This window comes from Tauraco erythrolophus, chromosome 4, assembly GCF_009769465.1.
Source record: "Tauraco erythrolophus isolate bTauEry1 chromosome 4, bTauEry1.pri, whole genome shotgun sequence".
Classification (NCBI taxonomy): Eukaryota; Metazoa; Chordata; class Aves; order Musophagiformes; family Musophagidae; genus Tauraco; species Tauraco erythrolophus.
In genome coordinates, this window is record NC_141468.1 from 79,932,460 (window position 1) to 79,951,527 (window position 19,068).

General features: G+C 40.4%; 1 protein-coding gene across 1 annotated transcript in view; it reads left to right on the forward strand.

Moving 5' to 3' along the window:
• Positions 1–238: 238 nt before the first annotated feature.
• The window catches only part of ETNK1 (ethanolamine kinase 1), a 33,866-nt gene continuing 15,036 nt past the window's right edge, over positions 239–19,068 (forward strand). The window contains exons 1-4 of the mRNA XM_086611276.1: positions 239–394; positions 12,730–12,989; positions 13,812–13,952; positions 15,487–15,629. Coding sequence (XP_086467402.1) covers positions 239–394; positions 12,730–12,989; positions 13,812–13,952; positions 15,487–15,629 — 700 coding nt within the window. The remainder of the gene's footprint in view (positions 395–12,729; positions 12,990–13,811; positions 13,953–15,486; positions 15,630–19,068) is intronic.

Consider the following 19,068-nt stretch of genomic DNA (forward strand, 5'->3'; position numbering starts at 1 on the left):
GCGGGCGCGCAGGTGAGGCCGGCAGGAGGCGGAGGGAAGGGCCGGGCTGGGCCGGGCCGGGCCCCGCCCGCTCTCCCAGGCTGCTCCGCGCCGCGGCCGGGCGGGAGGTGGAGCCGCTTTATCGAGAGCCCAAGTGGAAATTTCCCCCTCAGTTGCCGGCTCCGCCGCGAAGGAGACAGCTGAGAGAGCTGCTCGCCCTTGCCACCCCGCGCCGCGTCCCGCCCGAGCGCCCGCCGCCATGTCCAACTACATCCACGTCCCGCCCGGCTCCCCGGAGGTGCCCAAGCTGGACATCACCGTCAGCGAGCGGGAGGGGCCCGGCTGCCGCCAGGGCGCCCTGCAGCTCCTGCGCCGCCTGCGGCCCCACTGGAGACCCGAGGAGGTGACGCTGCAGGTACGGGGAGGACGGACGCGCCGTGGGGCCTTGCGGCCGGCTCCCCGGCGGGGGATGCGGCAGCGGAGCCTGGGGAGGGAGGGAGGGAGGAAGGGGGGAGGGCGGGCGGCCATTGTGCGGGGAGCTGCCGCCTTGCTTCCTTCCCCTCCCCCTTCCTCCTCGCTCTCCGAATGCAGCCCCCTGCGCCGAGCCCCATTTGCAGGCGGGCTGGCGGCGGGGCGTGTCGGCGCGGCAGCATCCCCTGCCCCCGCCCGGCCCTCTTCCTTCCCTGCCGCTCGCTCTCCTCTTCCTCCTTTCGTGCCCTCGCCGCTGAAACTCGGCTCCCCCGCCCGCCCTCAGCTGCCGGCCCCGCCGCACGCCGCCGGCCCGGGGGCCGGGGGCCGCGATGCCGGCGAGGGAGGGAAGGGAAGGGGAGGATGCCGTGAGGCTCGCCCTCGCCGCGTCCCCGCCGAGCTGGGCGTGTTCGCGAAGGGGTGGGGGGCTTCCCTCCGCCCCGGGGCAGGGGAGGGGGCGGCCGCTGCGGTATCGGGCGCCCGGGCGCCGCGCCGGGCTGGGGCGCGCCCCCGAGGGGGCCAGCGGCGGCGGACCCGCGGCGGGCTGTGCTCACGCCGCCGCATGTGCCAGACAAATGCGCGTCCCTGCCTTGGGTTCGCTGCGGGGTTTGGGTTTAGGTTTTTGGGTGCCTCGGTAAGTATCGGCCCCGGTAACGTCGTTGCATCTCTGAGCCTCGACCGTGCGCAGAAGTACCGGCGCTCAGTCCCTGGCGCTCTCTAGGTGAGCGACCATTCGTATTTATGACGAGTCATCTGCTGGAGGATTGGCCGCCTTTGTGCTTCTAGAATATACTTAACCTGGCCCCGTGCAAGTCTTCAGTCGATTTACCTGGCCAAAACAGCAGTTCAGTTGCAGCCTATGTGTAGTTGAGCGTTTTATTATGTGCTCTTAAATTGTGCTATTCAGCGATTATTGATACGTGGAAGTGTCTTGTTTCAGTAAAGTTCCTCTGAAGAGAGCTGCTGGAACTAATTTGTATAGAAAAACTGAGCACGTTGAGGTAACAGCATGTAAATTGACTGAAATTTTGTGGAGTTTCTTGGTAGGAAAAGAAGCTTGACACGTGTCAGTCCAGTTAGTATGAAAATAAAACTAATAAGGTTTTTCTAAGTAATTTTTTGAGGACATAGCCATAAGTTAAACACAGTCCCCACATCTTGAGATGCAAAGAAAGTAACTTTACAACATGTAATACTAAACAGGGCTCTTGGAGTTCGTGGAATCATGGAATATCTCAAGTTGGAAATGACCCATAAGGATCATCAAGTCCAACTTCCTGCTCCTTGCAGGACTACCTAAAGTTAAACACGTTTTTGCTCTTTTCGTTCTCTGATGAGGGTACTTCTCAGCAGAATGTTTTTCTTCCTTTCATACAGGAATGCTAATAAATGAAACCGAAATAGTTTCTTATCAAGGAGGGATGACTAACCTTCTGGGAAAGTTCTAGTAGGCTTAAGGGGGAAAAAAAAAAAAATGCTGCTTCCTTCCTGTGTCACCCTCTTCGGAAGAAGTAATTAACAGAGTAAAAACCACGGGTATTGTTGGTGTGGAGCAGGGACTCATTTGACCGATCATGCAGTAGTGAAGTAATAGGCTGTTGTCTGTGGTTAGAGGTTTCTGTCTAAAAATCGGGTTTTGTTTCAACCAAGTTGCTTTAAGATGAAAACTTTTCAACTCACTTTTCCTTTCACTCCTTTTGAACAGCAGCAGAACATCCTATTCATGAAGCTCTTCAGTGGCCTTTTGTTTTTAACTCTTTGGTGTGTGCTTAAACCGCTGTGCGCACATAACAAGCGAGAACGCTTGTCGTTTGGAGCTAGTTGTGTCACCAGCTTGTGGTTTGGAGCTAGTTGTGTCACCACCGTTGCTGCTGCAATCCGTTAGGCACGTGTGTTACGCATACATCACATACAGTAAGGTGCTGAAACGAAAAGTGACATTTTATGAAGAGGATGGAGCGAACGGAAGGTCTGCCTTTGACTCCGCTCACTTGAGGGGCGTGTATTTAGGAGGGAGATGAAAACGAGGATCATGTATTGTGTGGAAAATATGCTTGACTAATCTGAAACAGCAGCATCATAGCAAAGTAGACAAAGAACATTGGTAGGTGGAACGAACTGCTACTACCTCTGTTGAACTCTGCTGTTAGCTACCTTTGCTCTTAGTACTTCTTGGGTCAAAACAATTAGTAAGAAGTTGAAGAGTCCAGAGTTTGACTTCGAAAAGTTAATTAGCTTCTCTTGCAAAAATTTACTGTTGTGTGTCAAACTGTTTAGTCAGCTAAACAACTTTGAAATGGTGTAGTGAGAAAATTTTAATGCTTAATCCTCACTTTCTGTAAGATTTATGAGTATCTGAAATCATGAATGTTTGAACATTTTAATTTTTTTGCGTCATAGCCTAGAACATAGATGTAAGAGGATGAAAATAATTTCAATCTTCGGTGCTTAAATTACTCTTTTATTGCACTATTTATCAGAAAGTCTATAGAATCCGTAAGCATTGCCAGTTATTTGCTGAACCACAAGCACTGTACTGTATCTCCTCTATCACAAGTTATATGTGAATATTATCATTGTAGAACAGTACAAATATGCAAGTTCTCTTACGTTAGTAAGAAGAACATTTTGCTGTCTAAATGATGATCTTAATGTGGATACTTTGTGCAGTTGTCATCTGAGGATGTACTAGGAGCTGTGTGGAACTGGATGTTATGTTTTCTCACTCAAATTCTTGGGGTTTGCTTTATCTGCTTTACAGTAATATAAAGCAGTCTCATTAAATAGGTGCTTTTTTGCAGTAGTTGCTTTTGATTCTGTAACAGCTGATTTTAGTAATAGAGTTGTAGAGTAGTTCAGATTGGAAGGGATCTCTGGAGGCCTCTCTTCCAACCTCCTGCTGAAAAACTGCTTGCTGAACTCAGAAATTGACTGTGGTGAGCATGAGAAACAGGGTTTTTTATTTCATAAACAAAAATACTCTTCAAAACTCAATCAGACCCTGGTTTGAGCTAGTAAGCAGCTTGACTTGTGACAGTGGACATTCCAATTTTAATATTCCGGACAATTCTTTATTAGTGAAATATAAAGACTTAGTTGTTTTAACTCTTTACTGTCTTAAAGAGGTTGTATCACCCTTTCTAATATACAAATACAATCACAGTTTGGAATCTGTTTCCCACATTAAGAGTTTTTTATTTTCCCTCTTTTATGGAGATTCATTTGTGTTAGTGTTTGAAGGAGGATTAATGTTTGGTTACAGTATGAAAATGTTATTTACCACTTCAGTAAGTGCAGATTAAGGATTCTTTTATCCCATGACCTATTCTACATCTTGTAGGTCTGGTCATAATGAAGAATGCAGTAGGTTAATACATAATTTCCTTTCTTCAGTGTAATATTATGGTGCAGGAAAAACAATCTATTTCTTTCCATTCTGAAGTAACCTTTAACATTGAGAATAAAGGCTGCTTGTTTTTACTGGTCAAAAGGCTTAATATTAATTGTGTTAATTTACACCATTATTTTGACAGACCAGCGTGATGTCTTCTGTGTGAAAAAGTCAGCTGCAAAATCATTCGTAGATGTAAAATGATAAAAATGACATGGTAGCAAATAGTGCTGGTGTCCTGGCCCAGACCTCAGGAGAGGGGAGGAAAAAAACCCTATCAGTTTTGCAAAGGGGATAAAATTCTTGACTAAGACTCCCTACCCCCACCCCTCCAATACTGCAAGCTCCTGTCAGCTCCAAATAAGTGTAATTAAGTTGGTTTTTTATTCTCTGAAATAATTTGGCCTTGCTTGTTTTCTGGTCCTGTCTTTGTCGGCAAGATGTACGTGTCTTTGCATTTATCAACGCTTTGCATGGCTTTACTGCTGCAGTGTTTTATAATTCTTTGCAAAAATTTGTTGCTATAGCTATGAAATGTGAGCGTACAAGACAGACATACTTAAAGAATTGTACTTTCACCAACCAAACAGCGCTCCTTCCTCTTTTTTTTTTTCATGTACCAGGTTAGATTTTTCTCCCATTCTCTTTGCTTTTTCTTCCTGACTTTTGCTCACTAGCTTTAGGCGGTATTTTCTGGCTGTTGCTCTTATTTCTTTGCTTGTGTTGATCTTAGTATTTTCTTTGTAAGAAACTATGATTAGGTTCAGATTTCTGAACTAGTTAATATATTTCACAGTTTATTTAATGAGACACTGTGAGGTTTAAAGCATTGAAATAATTGAATGGAAACAGAAAATGTTAGTCTCTGGGGAAACAAACTAAACTAACTTTTTATTTTGTATCTGTCATTACATTTTTCATGAGAGTTTTTTATTGCCTAGTGGTTTTTAGGACATCATGCTCTTCAGCATTTGTGAAAGTAGTTACCAGGGGAAGGACTGAGTTCACAGATTAACGTCCTGAAGTGCTATTATGTCTGAATGGAGAAGTGATGAGCGAAGGAAAGAATAAGAAAAGTTAAGAGTTGCAGAATGGGCTGCACTTCTGATGTGTTGTGGAAAATCTGTCACTCGATGTGTGCCTTGAATGCAGAGTCACAATAAGTGGGGAATGTAGGCAGTGTTAGATATCATTTGAGGCTGGGTTGGTTTCTCTATTCTTACTAAGCTTCTGATGAAGCTTGATGATCTCAATACCTTGTTTGTAAAGGTTTTTTCTTGTGGTATCAGCAGGTGGGGCAGCAATTGTGTATGTAGTGACATCACAGTGCATGATGTAATCCAATTGTGCATGGTACAGGTGTGTTTGTATTGATGACTGGTTCTAATTGCAGAGAATTGATATTTGCTTAGGCACGGCTTGGATCTGGCTCTTTAATGCCATTTAAGTTATGCTGTAGACTTTGTTGTAGCTCTGTTTGCCTCCCCATTACATAGCCATTTCATGTCAAAATCTTCCAGGGAGAGGAGCAGCAAATTAATTCTTTGAGTCAAAATAAAATCTTAGACTCCTTTTCTGTTAGCTAAAAAGCTATTTATTTATCTGTAAGTATTTTTCAGAAACAAGATGAAAAATATGTAATTTCTCTTTAGGGTTTTCTTCTGACATTAAAAAACCCCTGTCTCATCTTGTCACTCATTTAGGTCAGAACCAGTCCTTGCAAGAGGAAGCATATCTGTAGCATTTTGTAATAGACTATTAATGTAATTTTTGAATTGTATTTATAGTGAGAATATGGAGGATGTGAAACTTCAGTTAAGACCTTAAGAAAAAAACTGAAAAAAACCCAGACAACCCAATACAGTGGGAAAAAAAAAAACTCCACACCATGAAAAAAAACCTATGAGTTCTTCCTTGAAGCTGCAGGATTGATGGTTTGGTAGCCAAAAAAAATGTTTAAGTGGTAGTATATAGCATAGGTAGTAGCAAACAGTGGCTTTCACCTGCTGAGTGTAATGATCTGGAGGATATGGCTCCAGAGCCTGGAGGCCTTTGAACAATGTTTCTGGTAATCCCTGCTGGGTATATGAGAATTTACCTACGGCCTGCATTTTCCAGTAATTGTACTTTGTCTACTTTGTCCTTCTTTTATGAATAGCTACATAAAGAAGAGATGGAGAAATAACTTACCTTGTTTCAAGAAATTAAATTATTGAGATATACACTTGTTGATGTGCCTATACAGACTATACTTCTCCAGAAAAAATGAAGTTACATATTAGAATACAAACTTGGAAGTTTTGTGAGCATTCAAGAAGCATGTATTAAAACCTCCGTTCCTTTGTGGAGATCTTAATGTGCAGTCTGGAGTTCGATGGCAGAATTGAGGGAATCCTTACTTATTTATGCTGAAACTTCACATCAGTGTTCTCTTTATGCAGCAGTGCAATAATTCTGCTTTCTATATTTCTCCTATGGATGTAATAACAGTCTGGAAGGAAAAAAGTCTGCTCAGTTTTACATCTCTTCTTTGAGTGATAAGTGCTTTTGACTTTGCCCTGTGACACGTTATTTCTGCCTGTTCATGCTTGTCACATGTGGTTGTAATTTTATTGTCATTCTCCTCATTCTTCTGAACACGTGGAACAATGGTATCAGGTATAAGCTTTTCTTGAGCCAGCTGCTTATGAGATGGGAACGTTTCCATTGTGTGTCCTTTCCAGGAATCTAATATTACCTGACCGCTGCCGATAAGACTGCTTTTTAGGGTAAAATCTATCTCGGAGTTGCTTCATGTCTTGGTTGAGTTTTCTCTGCTCCTTGTGTACTCCTTTGGCCTATCTTGTTTGTACCATGTGCTGTTTTCTGACACTGCGTTTGAGTAACTCAAGCTTGTTTGTAGCTTTCTCACCTTCACTCTGCATTTCAGTGAAGGGTTTCTGTCTGTTACCAAGAGCTGGAGCGCCTTGACTTCAGGCTACATCTCTGACTGGATTGTGGGTTGGTAGATACCATTTCCAGAAATGTTTTCAGAGTTAGTTTTATCTTTGCGTCACCTCACCTGGGAGTACTTAACAGATTGTAATAAGTGCATGTCACAATAATTAAGTTTTTGCAGATTGCAAGAGTACCAGAATCTTGATGGCTGGATTTTTTTTTTCTCGCATCATGTTCTTGACTTCTATTAGCTCTCTGTATTTTTTGATTTCTTTCCAGAATTTTCTACTTGTCATTCATAGCATTCTGTAAGATTCTTTCATCATCTTCTACGTGGCCTTGAGAGTTTACTGATTATCTCATCCAAGTTGTCAGAGTCCATTCTCTGTTTATACTGCTCGACTGATGCTTTCATTATAGAACTCCTGTTTTGCTCTGCTGCATCTCGGGTTATGTTTCAGGCAAGGAATTCTAAGCTGATTCTTTAAATGCTGCAGTAAAGGCATTCTGAATAAAAGAATAAAGTGAGTATTACATTCTTTTACTGGTGGAAAACATTAGATGTTTTCTGACAATGGCATATGGAAATTGTCTTACTGAATAATGTTATTAGGAAAGTAAGAAAACCCTTCTGCCTTTTTAAGAAGCAATAACTAAAATGCTCTTGGGTGTAAATAATTACTTAAAGCAGCATGTTACAAATAGATGCTAATAAGAAGTAGAGTTCCTAAATTATCAGTTGAGGGAGTCCAATTTCCTTGTTGTAGGTTTCTTTTTATTAACACTAATGAGACTTGTTTCAAGGGTTTAATAGACCTGTGCAGTGTGACAAAAGCTGTATAGTGGCCAGAAGTTTCTGCTTAATGACATAAGCAAGTCGAATTCTTACTGTTTCTTTGCATTGGCGCTACTAAAAGTCAGCTTTTTTTTTGTTATCACTATTTCTGATTACTTTAGAGCCTTGCCCTTTTTCATAGTACAGTTTTGTATGGAGAGAGAAAGGCAAGCTTCATTGAAGGACTGTTTTATAAGTAGTAGGAAATGGTAGCACAAGTGCCAGCGGTATGAAACAATGCTGTTGTGTGATGAGAATTATTGCCTATTTTGCTTGCCGCCTTTGCCATTCAGTAAAGACAATAAACTTCTTTCTCTTCAGAGGGGTTAGCGAGTTTTATACTTAATGATTTTGATCCTTCTTAGTTCAGCAGAACTTTCACTTCTCTTTTGGCCCTGCAATGACAGCATAAGAGCTTTTACTAATGCTACATTGCAGAAGCTTTCATTTAAGTATGGCAGACAAGATACTTACTAAGTTTGACAGCGCAACACAGATAGCTTCTGCAAAGTGCTCTTTAAACTTTTTAATGAGTTAATTCTGGTTTTATGCTACAATGAATCAGCACTTCGACACTGATTTGCTGTATTAGGGTGCCGTGTCCTGTACTTTGCTCCCTGGTATGAGAAGGATACAGACTCACTAGAGCAAGTCCAGCAAAGGGCCAGGAAGATGACTGAGGAACTGGAGCATCTTTCATATGAGGAGAGGCTGGAACTGTTTGGCCCGGAAAAAAGGCAGCTTGCAGGGATCTTATTGATGTGTATAAATACCTGATGGGGGGAGTGAAGAAAAAAGAGCCAGACTCTTCTCAGTGCCCAGTGACGGGCAAGGCAATGGACACAAAATAAAACACATGTGAAATTCCATCTGAACGCAAGAAAACACTTTTTTTTTTTTTTTGCTATGAGGGTGGTCAAACACTAGAACAAGTTGCCCAAATGGGTTGTAGAGCCTTCAGAATTCCTGGAGATTTCACTGGACGCAGTCGTGGGCAGCTGTCTCTAGTTGGCCCTGCTTGAGCAGGGAGGTTAAACGAGATGAACCCAGGAGGTCCTTCTGATCTAAATAGTTCTGTGACAGTGCACTTACAAGGGGGAAGGATATGAATGAATACGTCATAATATAAAGGCGTAATGTGTGATGTACAAGTCATGCTTGAAACGCGTCGAAGTACTGCCGGTTCAAATCGGGTAACGCTGCTCAAGCACGTCGTCCTCTCGATATAGCGTGTGCGTTGTTGTAACAATGTGGTTATGTACACGGAGAAACCTTAAAATATCTCCGTAAATGTCAAGCAAAAGGATAGGATAGTGTTAGAGTACAGTTATATTCCTTTTTAATGTGAAAACTGGTATCTATGGTGCTAAACAGTAGTACAGTTTCCTTAGCTGCAACGATTGGCATTGTAATATGTAGTTGCTATGAAGACTGTTTTAAGGCAAGATTCTTCATAACTTGACTCCTATTCTGGGTTATTTCAGCAGTAGCTAGTAATAAAATGTGTCTATAAATTGTGAAGTCCTAATTTCGAGTCAATCAAGGAGGCTTTGTAAGCAGGTTTATTGGAATTTATGGTTACTGCATGTATATGAAAGATAAATGATTTCCTGAACCTACTTTTGCAAGATTGAGTGTTTGTAATTATTTCAGAAAACGGAGTGCCTTTGTGTCTGCATCCTTCCTCAGGAGCTTGAGCTACTCCGTTATTTGTGAGGACAACTAAAGCTGACCCAGTCATTTTCTGCATTTATTGCTGAGGAGAGCAAGGCATAATAGCTAAAACACAGGCAAATCTTCCACTCAGAAAGTCTTGTCTTTTCTGAAATAGGGAGGCTTGACCCAACTTCAGAATTTTTTCTTTGGGAATTCAAAAAATTGCTTCTAATGCTTGGTTTCTCTAAACCCCTGAGATATGGAAGCAAGCTGTCACTTCTGTTTGAATGATACTACTTTATTTTTCAAACTAAAGGCTTCCTCTTGGAGGGGGATAAGAAGTCAGTTTCTGAACTGTTTTGCTTTTTTTTTTTTTAAAAAAAAGACCAATAATCCCCAATAAAAAAACCCCGAAACCTGCAACAAAAACGCCCACCCAAACCATCCAATGTTCTGAGGAATGGTGATGCCTGTAGAGAAGTTCCCTGTTGCTGGCATGTACTTTTTCATTAAATATTAATGTTTAGTATAAGGTCTGAAATGCAGCAAACTGCTTCAGTTGTCAGGATTTTTGTTCTGGGCCAGACTTAGGGCTTGAGGGAAAAGATGTGGGAGGTTGCGTGAATGGACATCAGTAACTAAGGAATTCAAACTGTTGGCATTGAACAGTTAGCGTTCTACTTCTGATAAGTTTCATTTTTTCAGCAGATTTTCTGATTTCTATTACAATTAGAAATTTTTTAAAAAATCTCTCCAGGGTCTTCAGGCTGCCTTTAAATAAAAGCTCCTTGCAGCTTCAAGGACCTGCACAGTTTGAAAAAATTCTGATAAAGGTGATCAGACCGTATGTTGATTTGTCTCTTGTGTGTGTGCCAGAAGAGTTAATTAGGTGAAAATTAACGATGAAAGCACTTCCTACAGAAAGGTGTTAAGTTAAACTTGCAGGATGTCCACTCAAGGAAAAATTGTGTATGTTAACCAACTTGAAGCTACTTCTTGCTGCTTGTTTGTTTTAGTGCAAGGTCCTGAAAGGAGGGTTTGTGCTTTGTGGAAGGGTTTATTCTTTTTTAATTAAGTTTTAATTAGGGTTTTGGGGGTAACAGAGTCGGAGAAGAGGCATGATTGTAACCACTAAAAAATATAAAATACACTTTAATATAAATTAGTTACTGTGAGAACTTTGAATTTAAATTGCTTACTTTTCATGTTTAAGACAGCAAGAGACTGTGCAGTAGTTATGAAAACATTGGCTTTCTTGCTTGTGATGTTGCATTGTGGCCTGATAATGTTAAAGGCTTGTCCTTCAGTCACTTACCTGACAGCTAGAGTCAGTAGGGGTGGTGCTTATCTAGCAAGTTCTTAAGCATTCGGTCTGAGTTGATGGAGTGTAAAGAGTTTAAGTGTCAAACATCTGTTTTCTGAGCTGTAAAACTGTTGTGGATTGTAGGAGGAGATGAAGAACTGCTGTGTTACTCCTGCAGGCACCGAGTAGGATTTCAGTTACTTGACTACACACAGCCCAGTAACTCAGGATCCAGTCTGCTTGTCAGGTAGCATCTACAAGAGCTCAGCCTGTATAATGATTATGTTAGGTCTTGTCATCAGATGTGAAAAGATAAGCAGCGGTTAAAGGAGTGAGGCTATTTCGATCTGCCTGGCCCCACCCCCTGCTTCCTATAGCTAGGAGCTTGTAGTATGGGTACCTCCATCATTATTTGAAAGGCAGTGAGTACCTTGTCCTTAGATGGAAACATAATGGTCAAATAATGCTTTTACTTATTTTTGTGGAAAGTTACTTGCTTCATGTTCAGTATGTTCAGGCAACAGTGACCACACTGGTCAAAGTCTAAAACTGCAGGGCTTTGAAAATTGCGTTTATATGCATTTTAATCCAGAGGGACCATGACGGGCTGGAGAGGTGGGCCTGTGAGAACCTCATGAAGTTCAACAAAGCCAAGTGTGCAAGGTCCTGCACATTGATCAGGACCATCCCAAGCACAAGCACAGGCTGGGTAGAGACTGGATTGAGACCAGAGAAGGATTTGGGAGTGCTGGTGGATAAGAAGCTCAACACGAGCCGGCAATGTGCGCTGGCAGCACAGAAAGCCAACCGTATCCTGGGCTGCATCAAAAGGAGCGTGGCCAGCAGGTCGAGGGAGGTAATTCTGCCCCTCTGCTCTGCTCTCATGAGACCCCACCTGGAATACTGCATTCAGCTCTGGAGTCCCCAACACAAGAAGGACATGTAGCTGCTGGAGTGATTCCAGAGGAGGGCCACGAAGATGATCCGAGGGCTGGAGCACCTCTGCTATGAAGACAGGCTGAGAGAGTTGGGATTGTTGGAGAGAATGCCCCAGGGAAACCTCCTAGCAGCCTTCCAGTACCTGAAGGGATGGATCTACAAGAAAGCTGGAGAGGGACTTTTTACAAGGGCGTGTAGTGATAGTAAGGGCAATGGATTGAAATTGAAAGAGGGCAAATTTAGATTAGATATAAGGAAGAAATTTTTTACATTGAGGGTGGTGAGGCAGTGGAACAGGTTTCCCAGAGAAGTTGTGGATGCCCCATCCCTGGAAGTGTTCAAGGCCAGGTTGGATGAAGCTTTGGGCAACCTGGTGTAGTGGAGGGTGTTCCTGCCCATGGCAGGGGGGTTGGAACTGGATGATCTTTGAGGTCCCTTCAACCCGAACTGTTCCATGATTCTCATAAGGACTTAAAAGGCTTTTTTAATGTTTTAAATGATGTGTACCAGTTATGAAGTAAAATGGGAGGGTAGTGGGTCTTGACAGCAGCTTTTAAATTTAAAATGGTACTTGATACTCATGACTAGGGTCTTGAATTTTAAGTACTGCCTCAAATTTGTAGAGGAGCCAAAGTGACTTTAGGAATTGTGCTCAATCACTAAAACCTTAAGGCTTGTGGGAAAATGCTAACCACTGAACTTGAACTGTTTCTGATGTGAATTTTGCTTTTTAAAAGGGGTAGTTTAGAATTCCAGGAGTGTCTTTTCCTAGTTGTGCACTGATCAGCAATTACCAAAGTTCTGAAGTGCTTCGAAATTGTTCTTGTTTTCATGCTGCCTGTATTCATGACTGTTTTCATACTGGGGTTGCTGCCTTCTAGGGGCTTTGATTTCAGCCAGTTTAATCCATCAGTTTCAGAGTGGTTATGTGGAAACTGATTTTACAATATTGAGCTTGCAGTTACTGCCTTTTACGTATGGTGTTTCTGTAGTTCACTATAGGTTGTTTTCACGTTTTCTTCTTCTCTTTTCATGCATTAGTGGTAAAAATCCTTGCTATTTTCTTCACTATTTTCGTGTATCTTAAAGGTTTCTTTTGTTAATGCTCTATCTAGTAAACACTTGTGTTTTGTGAACTAAAGAAAACTCTGCACTCTCCTCCTGCAGATTGAAAATGCAGATGCACATCTGAGTTGCTTATGCATTATTTTTACTTTTTAGCTGTTCACTGATGGGATCACCAATAAACTAATTGGCTGCTACGTGGGTGACATAACAGACGACGTCGTTCTAGTCAGAATCTATGGAAATAAGACCGAGCTCTTAGTAGATCGAGATGAGGAAGTGAAGAGTTTCCGTGTGTTGCAGGCTCATGGCTGTGCACCTCAGCTATACTGTACTTTCAATAATGGCCTGTGCTACGAGTTCATGCAGGGAGAAGCACTGGATCCAGAGCATGTATGCAATCCAGATATTTTCAGGTAAGCTCTTTATTTTAATTCTTATTATTTCATTATTCAAGTTCTGTGATGCATTTATGGTGTTCTTTCAGGACCAAAGGATCTCAAATTTAGTGTATGAGCAGGCAGAGAAATAAATATTTCTATAAGCCTGCACTAAGTTGATGTTCACGCTCTTGGACAGCTCACTGTCCTCTGTCTTAGTTATCATGGCATTTCAGTGCTGAACAAATGATCCATGCTGCCTCCCCAGAAGGCCTGTTAGAGGACTGCTTATTGTATTTAGCACTGGCACGTTACCATTAGGGAGATCGTTTAACGTGGTGGAGCTGTAAGGGCCTGGACTTGATTAAAGCAAATACTCCTAGCTCTGTTTCCAATACATTCCTTTTGTGAATAGGTTCAAGATAGTGTTCCATTGAGGCATAATTTTTAAAACTATTAGGAGTGCATAGAAACTGCTGATGTCTTAGATTTTAGCTTTTCATGTGCGCACTGAAATACATTTGCCTAACAATGGCAGCTAATTTGAGTCAACTCTTGTAAAGATAAGCAAGTTGCATGCTTCACCTGCATGTAAGGTCCTCACGCCACAACTCAACTCAAATCCCCCCTGCCTCCACTCCCTCAAGTAGTGCTGCTAATGACCTTTTGACTCTTGAAAGATGCTGCTCTGTAGCTGTGCTGTTCTTGTTTAAACTCTATTTGCATTCCCTTGCTGCATTTTTTACGTTTTTTTCTTGTTAAATGTATTGTAGTTGTTTTCTCTTCTTGCTAGGAAAAATGTGATAAAGACTGTCAGATATACATTAAGTGTAACATTACGCTTTATTTTTTTTTTAGACTCATTGCCAGACAGCTTGCTAAAATCCATACTATTCATGCACACAATGGATGGATCCCTAAATCTAATCTGTGGCTGAAGATGGGAAAATACTTCTCTCTCATACCCACAGAATTTGCAGATGAAGAAGTAAATAAAAGGTAGGTATTACATTATGTGCTTTCCCAACTTCCCATTCTTTCTGGTTGAGGGCAGAAAAATACTTAAAAAACTAGATTTTGCATTACCATATAATGTTAAATTTGTAAAACTTTGAGTTTTGTCATACTCTTGTACACTGAAGTAGCTGTATAATGTCAAATATGATAAGGAGAGTCTTTTTAAAGAACAAAGGTCAAATCACGTACTTAAGGTAGTTGTCTCAACAGTTTTTGACAACCATTAGTCTTAAACCTGAGACCTGTGTTCTGAGGCGAATACTAAAAGCATGTTTCCTGGGGTTGCAGGAATACTGTTTATTCATTATAACCCACAACTCTTAGCTGTCTTGTATTTTTTCAGTTCGTAAATTTGTCCAAAATGGGGTGAAGTAAAAATAAAGTTAATGAAAGGCTGTTTTGGGATGAGCTCCCAAAATCTTTTCCAGAAGAGGAAAAGGTATCCACACAGTCATTCTGGACCTGTGCTATCATGGAGTATGAATAATGGTGTCACCTGGATTTAAGGGTTTAATTACATTTTGGGTTTAGCATCCTAATAAAGCTCTTGAGTTGTAAATCAAACTGGTGGATTTTTTTGTTTGGTTGGTGTTGTGTGTGTTTTGTTTTTTTTTGGGGGGGTGGGGGTGGTTGGTCGGAGCTTAACAAAATAAGAAAATATTTCCAAAAGATTGTAGCGTCAGTCACTGAAAGATTGGGATGAGAGGAACAGCAAAACTAGGAGCAATGTTTAACCTAAATAAAGTTTCTGTGCTGTAATCTAAAGCTTTAGTTGAAGGCCATGTTTCTTGAGGAGCCGAGATCATACTTTTTAGCGAACACTGTGATTTGGAAGTGTTTATACAGTATCATCATATCACTCAGAAAGCAGATTTCAGCTTAAAAACATTCTTCATGGAACTTCTTTGAAATCAGATGACAACTGCCCTTCTTACTGCAGCATACTTAAAGAATGCTCTAATGAAGTTGTTCTGAATTTTTTTCTTTTACAACATAAAATTCGTAAGAAAGCCGAGGTGACTTGAGTAATTAATTGAAAATCTAGAAGATAAAATGACCACTTAAGCATTTTTACTGGACTAGAACCGAAAAGGAGTGTTCATTTCCTTTGTATAGATAAATATAGTACTTAGTACTTACTGTTGTGTATTCTTCTTGAGAGAAGTAATGTAATGTGAGCAAAAAGTGAATGAAATTAATGCTATATAACCCTTTTGATCTTTACTCCTTCAAAAATGTGAAGGATTGTATTCAAGTTCTACTCCTGATTTTTGCACTACTGTCACGTTTACAGCACAGATTATCTTCTGAGAATTGTTTTTTGAGGAGAACAGCAGGAAATAATTGTCATAATTTGAGTGTCATTGAGCTGGGGGAGAGAGTACCTTGGTATGGAGGAAGGTCTAATGAATTATTTGCAATAAAAATGTAGAGGAAAACAAGTTATGTCTTTACAAACAGTTGGTGTGGAACACATAGTACTAAATATTAACTCAAAGTTCTTACACCTGAAAAGGTTTTTAAGTGACATTCCAAGTCCTCAAGTTCTTCAAGAAGAGATGGCCTGGATGAAGGAAAGACTGTCAAATTTAGGATCACCAGTGGTACTCTGTCACAATGACCTGTTGTGTAAGAATATCATTTACAACAAGAAACGAGGTAGGTGTTGAACTAAACAGTAAGTAATGAGTGGCTTTGTTTTGTGCTGTTTATTGCGTTTGCTACAGCATTGGTGTCATTTTGCTGACTTGTTCAAGTGAACTCAGTTTGAGCTTTTAAGAGCCAGTGTAATAGTAGTGATATCTGTGCAAATACCAAGTTGCTTAATTGGCTAACTCTCATCTCCATGTTACTGTACAGAGGAGGAATATTGGTGTTCCGTGCTTTTCTTTAATGAATTAATGAATTTGTTAATCCTTTGCCTGCTTGTATGACTAGACTTCCAAGTATGTAATTGTTCATGTTAATTCTGTTCCAGTTGTATAAAGATTTTAGGAAGAAAAAAAAAAATCATACAAGCATAGACAGTAACTTGAAGACATTATCTCCTATAATATGTGTAGTGTTCTGGTTTCGATTGTGGGAAGACACTTTTCATAATGAAGTATCTTAGTGATACTTAGTACTACATTCAGTGACTCAATTTTTCTGCATGAGGTACAAAAGCATCTTAAAGATTTCTTTTGTAAATATATATTTGAACTGTTGTAGGAAGTACACATCTTGGCAAAGTTTAATTTTCTGTTTTTATTACATGTAAAACTCATAATTCATGCTATTAAATAATGCCTTTATTAAAATCTGTAAACCTTCTGTATAAACCAGCAGTTTCTTTTATTTCTTTATTTTAGTGGTTTGAGGTTCGGTTACTAAATGAATCAATTAAACAGGATAATTAAACCAATGGCAAACTTGAAACACTAAAATGGCCATTGTGCAGTAAAAATGTACAGCTTTTCTCTCATTTCAAGTATCTGAGCTCAACTGAGTGCAACAAATTCATCAGATCAAGATTTTCTTTTGAAGTGAGGATGATTTATTCCTTCTGGTAGTTTCATATTTGTTTGTGGCAGTTTGGTGCTAAGGTTGTTTGTATGTAAGCCAAAAACGTGTGAAGTGAACGACTGAATGGAACTGAACCCTTCTCCATCAGTCATCATTGGTCTTTGACCTCTTAAGCTTATGTGCCTTGAGTTCCAAATAAAAACCATGCTGGAGTTGGTTCTAGTATGAAAATTGGTTGTGTACTACTGTAACCAATTTCTGCATCAGGCATGCACTGAATGCATGTGAATTGAGAAAATAGTCTTTTGGTGGTTTATATGCAAGTTTCCCTCTGAGTAATTCCACTTTTGAAGGGAATTGCTAGAACTTCTAGTTATATAGGTGTATGCATGTATATTTATATGTATACATATCTGTACAATGTTATTAAGTTTTAAATTCTAAGCATTTGGTACCAAACTTCAGTGGTTTAGCTTAATTTCACTGATGGGTTATAGTTCTGCTTAAACAGAGGTGGGGGGAAGGAAGCATGGAAGGTATGCAAAAAATCAGCTTGTGGTCTTACACACACTGGAGTTGTGATAATTGTATTACCAAAACTAAATCTATTTTTACTGTGTGGGTTTTTTCAGTGCTGAAATTACCTTGAGTTTTAGCATTCCAGAACAGACCTGTTGAGGTGTAAGTAATTTTTATAGTTGCTTTTCATAATAGAACCATGCTGGAAAAAAAAAAAAAAAAAAAATCAGAGGGATTCCTTTAAAAGGTTCACTATCATGGTCAATAGGCTTGAAATTCCTACTTTTAAAACAAATGCTATATGCTTTTCTTTTTGTAAACAGAGTGGAGGAAAAAACAATGCCAGCAGTGCATCACTTATGAGCAATCCTACAATAACGAGTGTGTGAGTGCTTAGTGTTTGGGGACAGGGTGGGGAGGAGGGAGGTGTGTGAAGTACTTTGGCTTCAAGCTAGCTGTGAACAGCTGGCGGGGAAAAAGACTTGGAAATATGAAATTAATATGTTAAACTTACGTTTGAATGTTGCACGTGTACTGTGCTGTAAGACTTCTGCAATCTGGGTACAGCAGGTACCATTTTCATAGTAACCAAACCTCAATGCCATCTGCAGAAAGAATATTTGTCATTTGAAAGCTGTTTCTTATACTGTGCTTTTTACAGAGAAAAAAAAATGTCTGTTAGTACAATCTAAAGATGAGCAATGTGGTTTTAGAAGTGGAAATTCAGCTTTAACTGTAAATAAATATGTATTGCTGGAATTCTGTTTATCTGAGGAAAAGCCTTTATTGGTATACAGACAATTTTGCAAGCACACAAGATAGAATCTTGAGGTATGCCCTTCACTAGGCGTGGCAGCAGACTGCATGGAGGTAGGTAGGAGTTTGGGAAGTGCTGTACGCTTACTAAATTTGCTCTTCCATCTAGAAAGGCTCCTGTGTATCATAAAGACCTTGGTGACCCTAAACTGGAATTAAGAGAATTGGTCTTCTAGATAACTACTATTTTTTTTTGTCTCTCCTCAGTAGTTTGCACAAAGCTGGTAGTGTTTTTCTGGCTTTTCAGAAGCCAGTACAAACAGAACTCATCATTTTAGCAACACTGTATTTATCGTGTATGTGAATACTTAATTTGCACGTTTACTAGGCACCAGGTGGGTGTGTGTATATGGTTGTTTAAGCTCCAGACTATCAACAGGTACTAGGACTCCAGTCCAATGCAATTAGAGTGATTATGGCTTGTCCTAGTACTTAGCTTTAGACTTGTCCTCTGCATTAAATTGATGGTAAGTTTTCAGACTTGGAGGAAAAGTCGTAGTTGTGCCACACAGTGCTTTTAAGAAGACTGAGTCTCCTGTCCTTAAATTTTGCTTAATTAGACTGGAATAGCATGTTGAGTGCTAGCTTCCTTTGATGGAGTTTCACTCATCTGATTTGAATTTGTTCATGCTGCGGCTGAGAGAACTCTGCCCCTCACTGTTCTGTTAATGTCCGTTTTCAGTCACACAGGATATGAAGATTTGCAAGTGTTACTTTAGGTAACCATAATTACCAGTATCATCTGCTCTTTGGGGGATGTAACTCAGAGCTTCACGTTGCTTTTAATTACAATTTGGACATCAAGATAGTCAAAATATGCTTGGTACTGCTTATTTATAGACCTTGTGTTCTGATGCTCTTAAAGTTTGTGTGTTTCTTTTTTTTTTCAATGTGACCCGAGTTTCTAAAAATACACGCTATTTTAAGAGTATTCAAATACTTGCTATTCAATAAGACCAAGTGTCACTATTGTTTTATTTGTATCTACGTGTGATTTTCTTGAATGTATTAAAATCACCTGCCAGGAAGCTAAGTGTGTAGGTAGATGGCTAGTTTTGTTCTGTTTATTCCCTCTGCCTACCCAATGTTTTCTATGATCTTTGGTAGGAGTCTGTGGGTGCTCAGTGCTTCTGAAGACTGAGGTATGTTTAAGGCTTCTGGTTTTGATCTAAAAACCTGTTTTGTTTTGCAAAGCTATATTGGATATTTATAGCTAAAATTATTCTTTGGGTGTATGACCCTTCTGTGAATTTACACA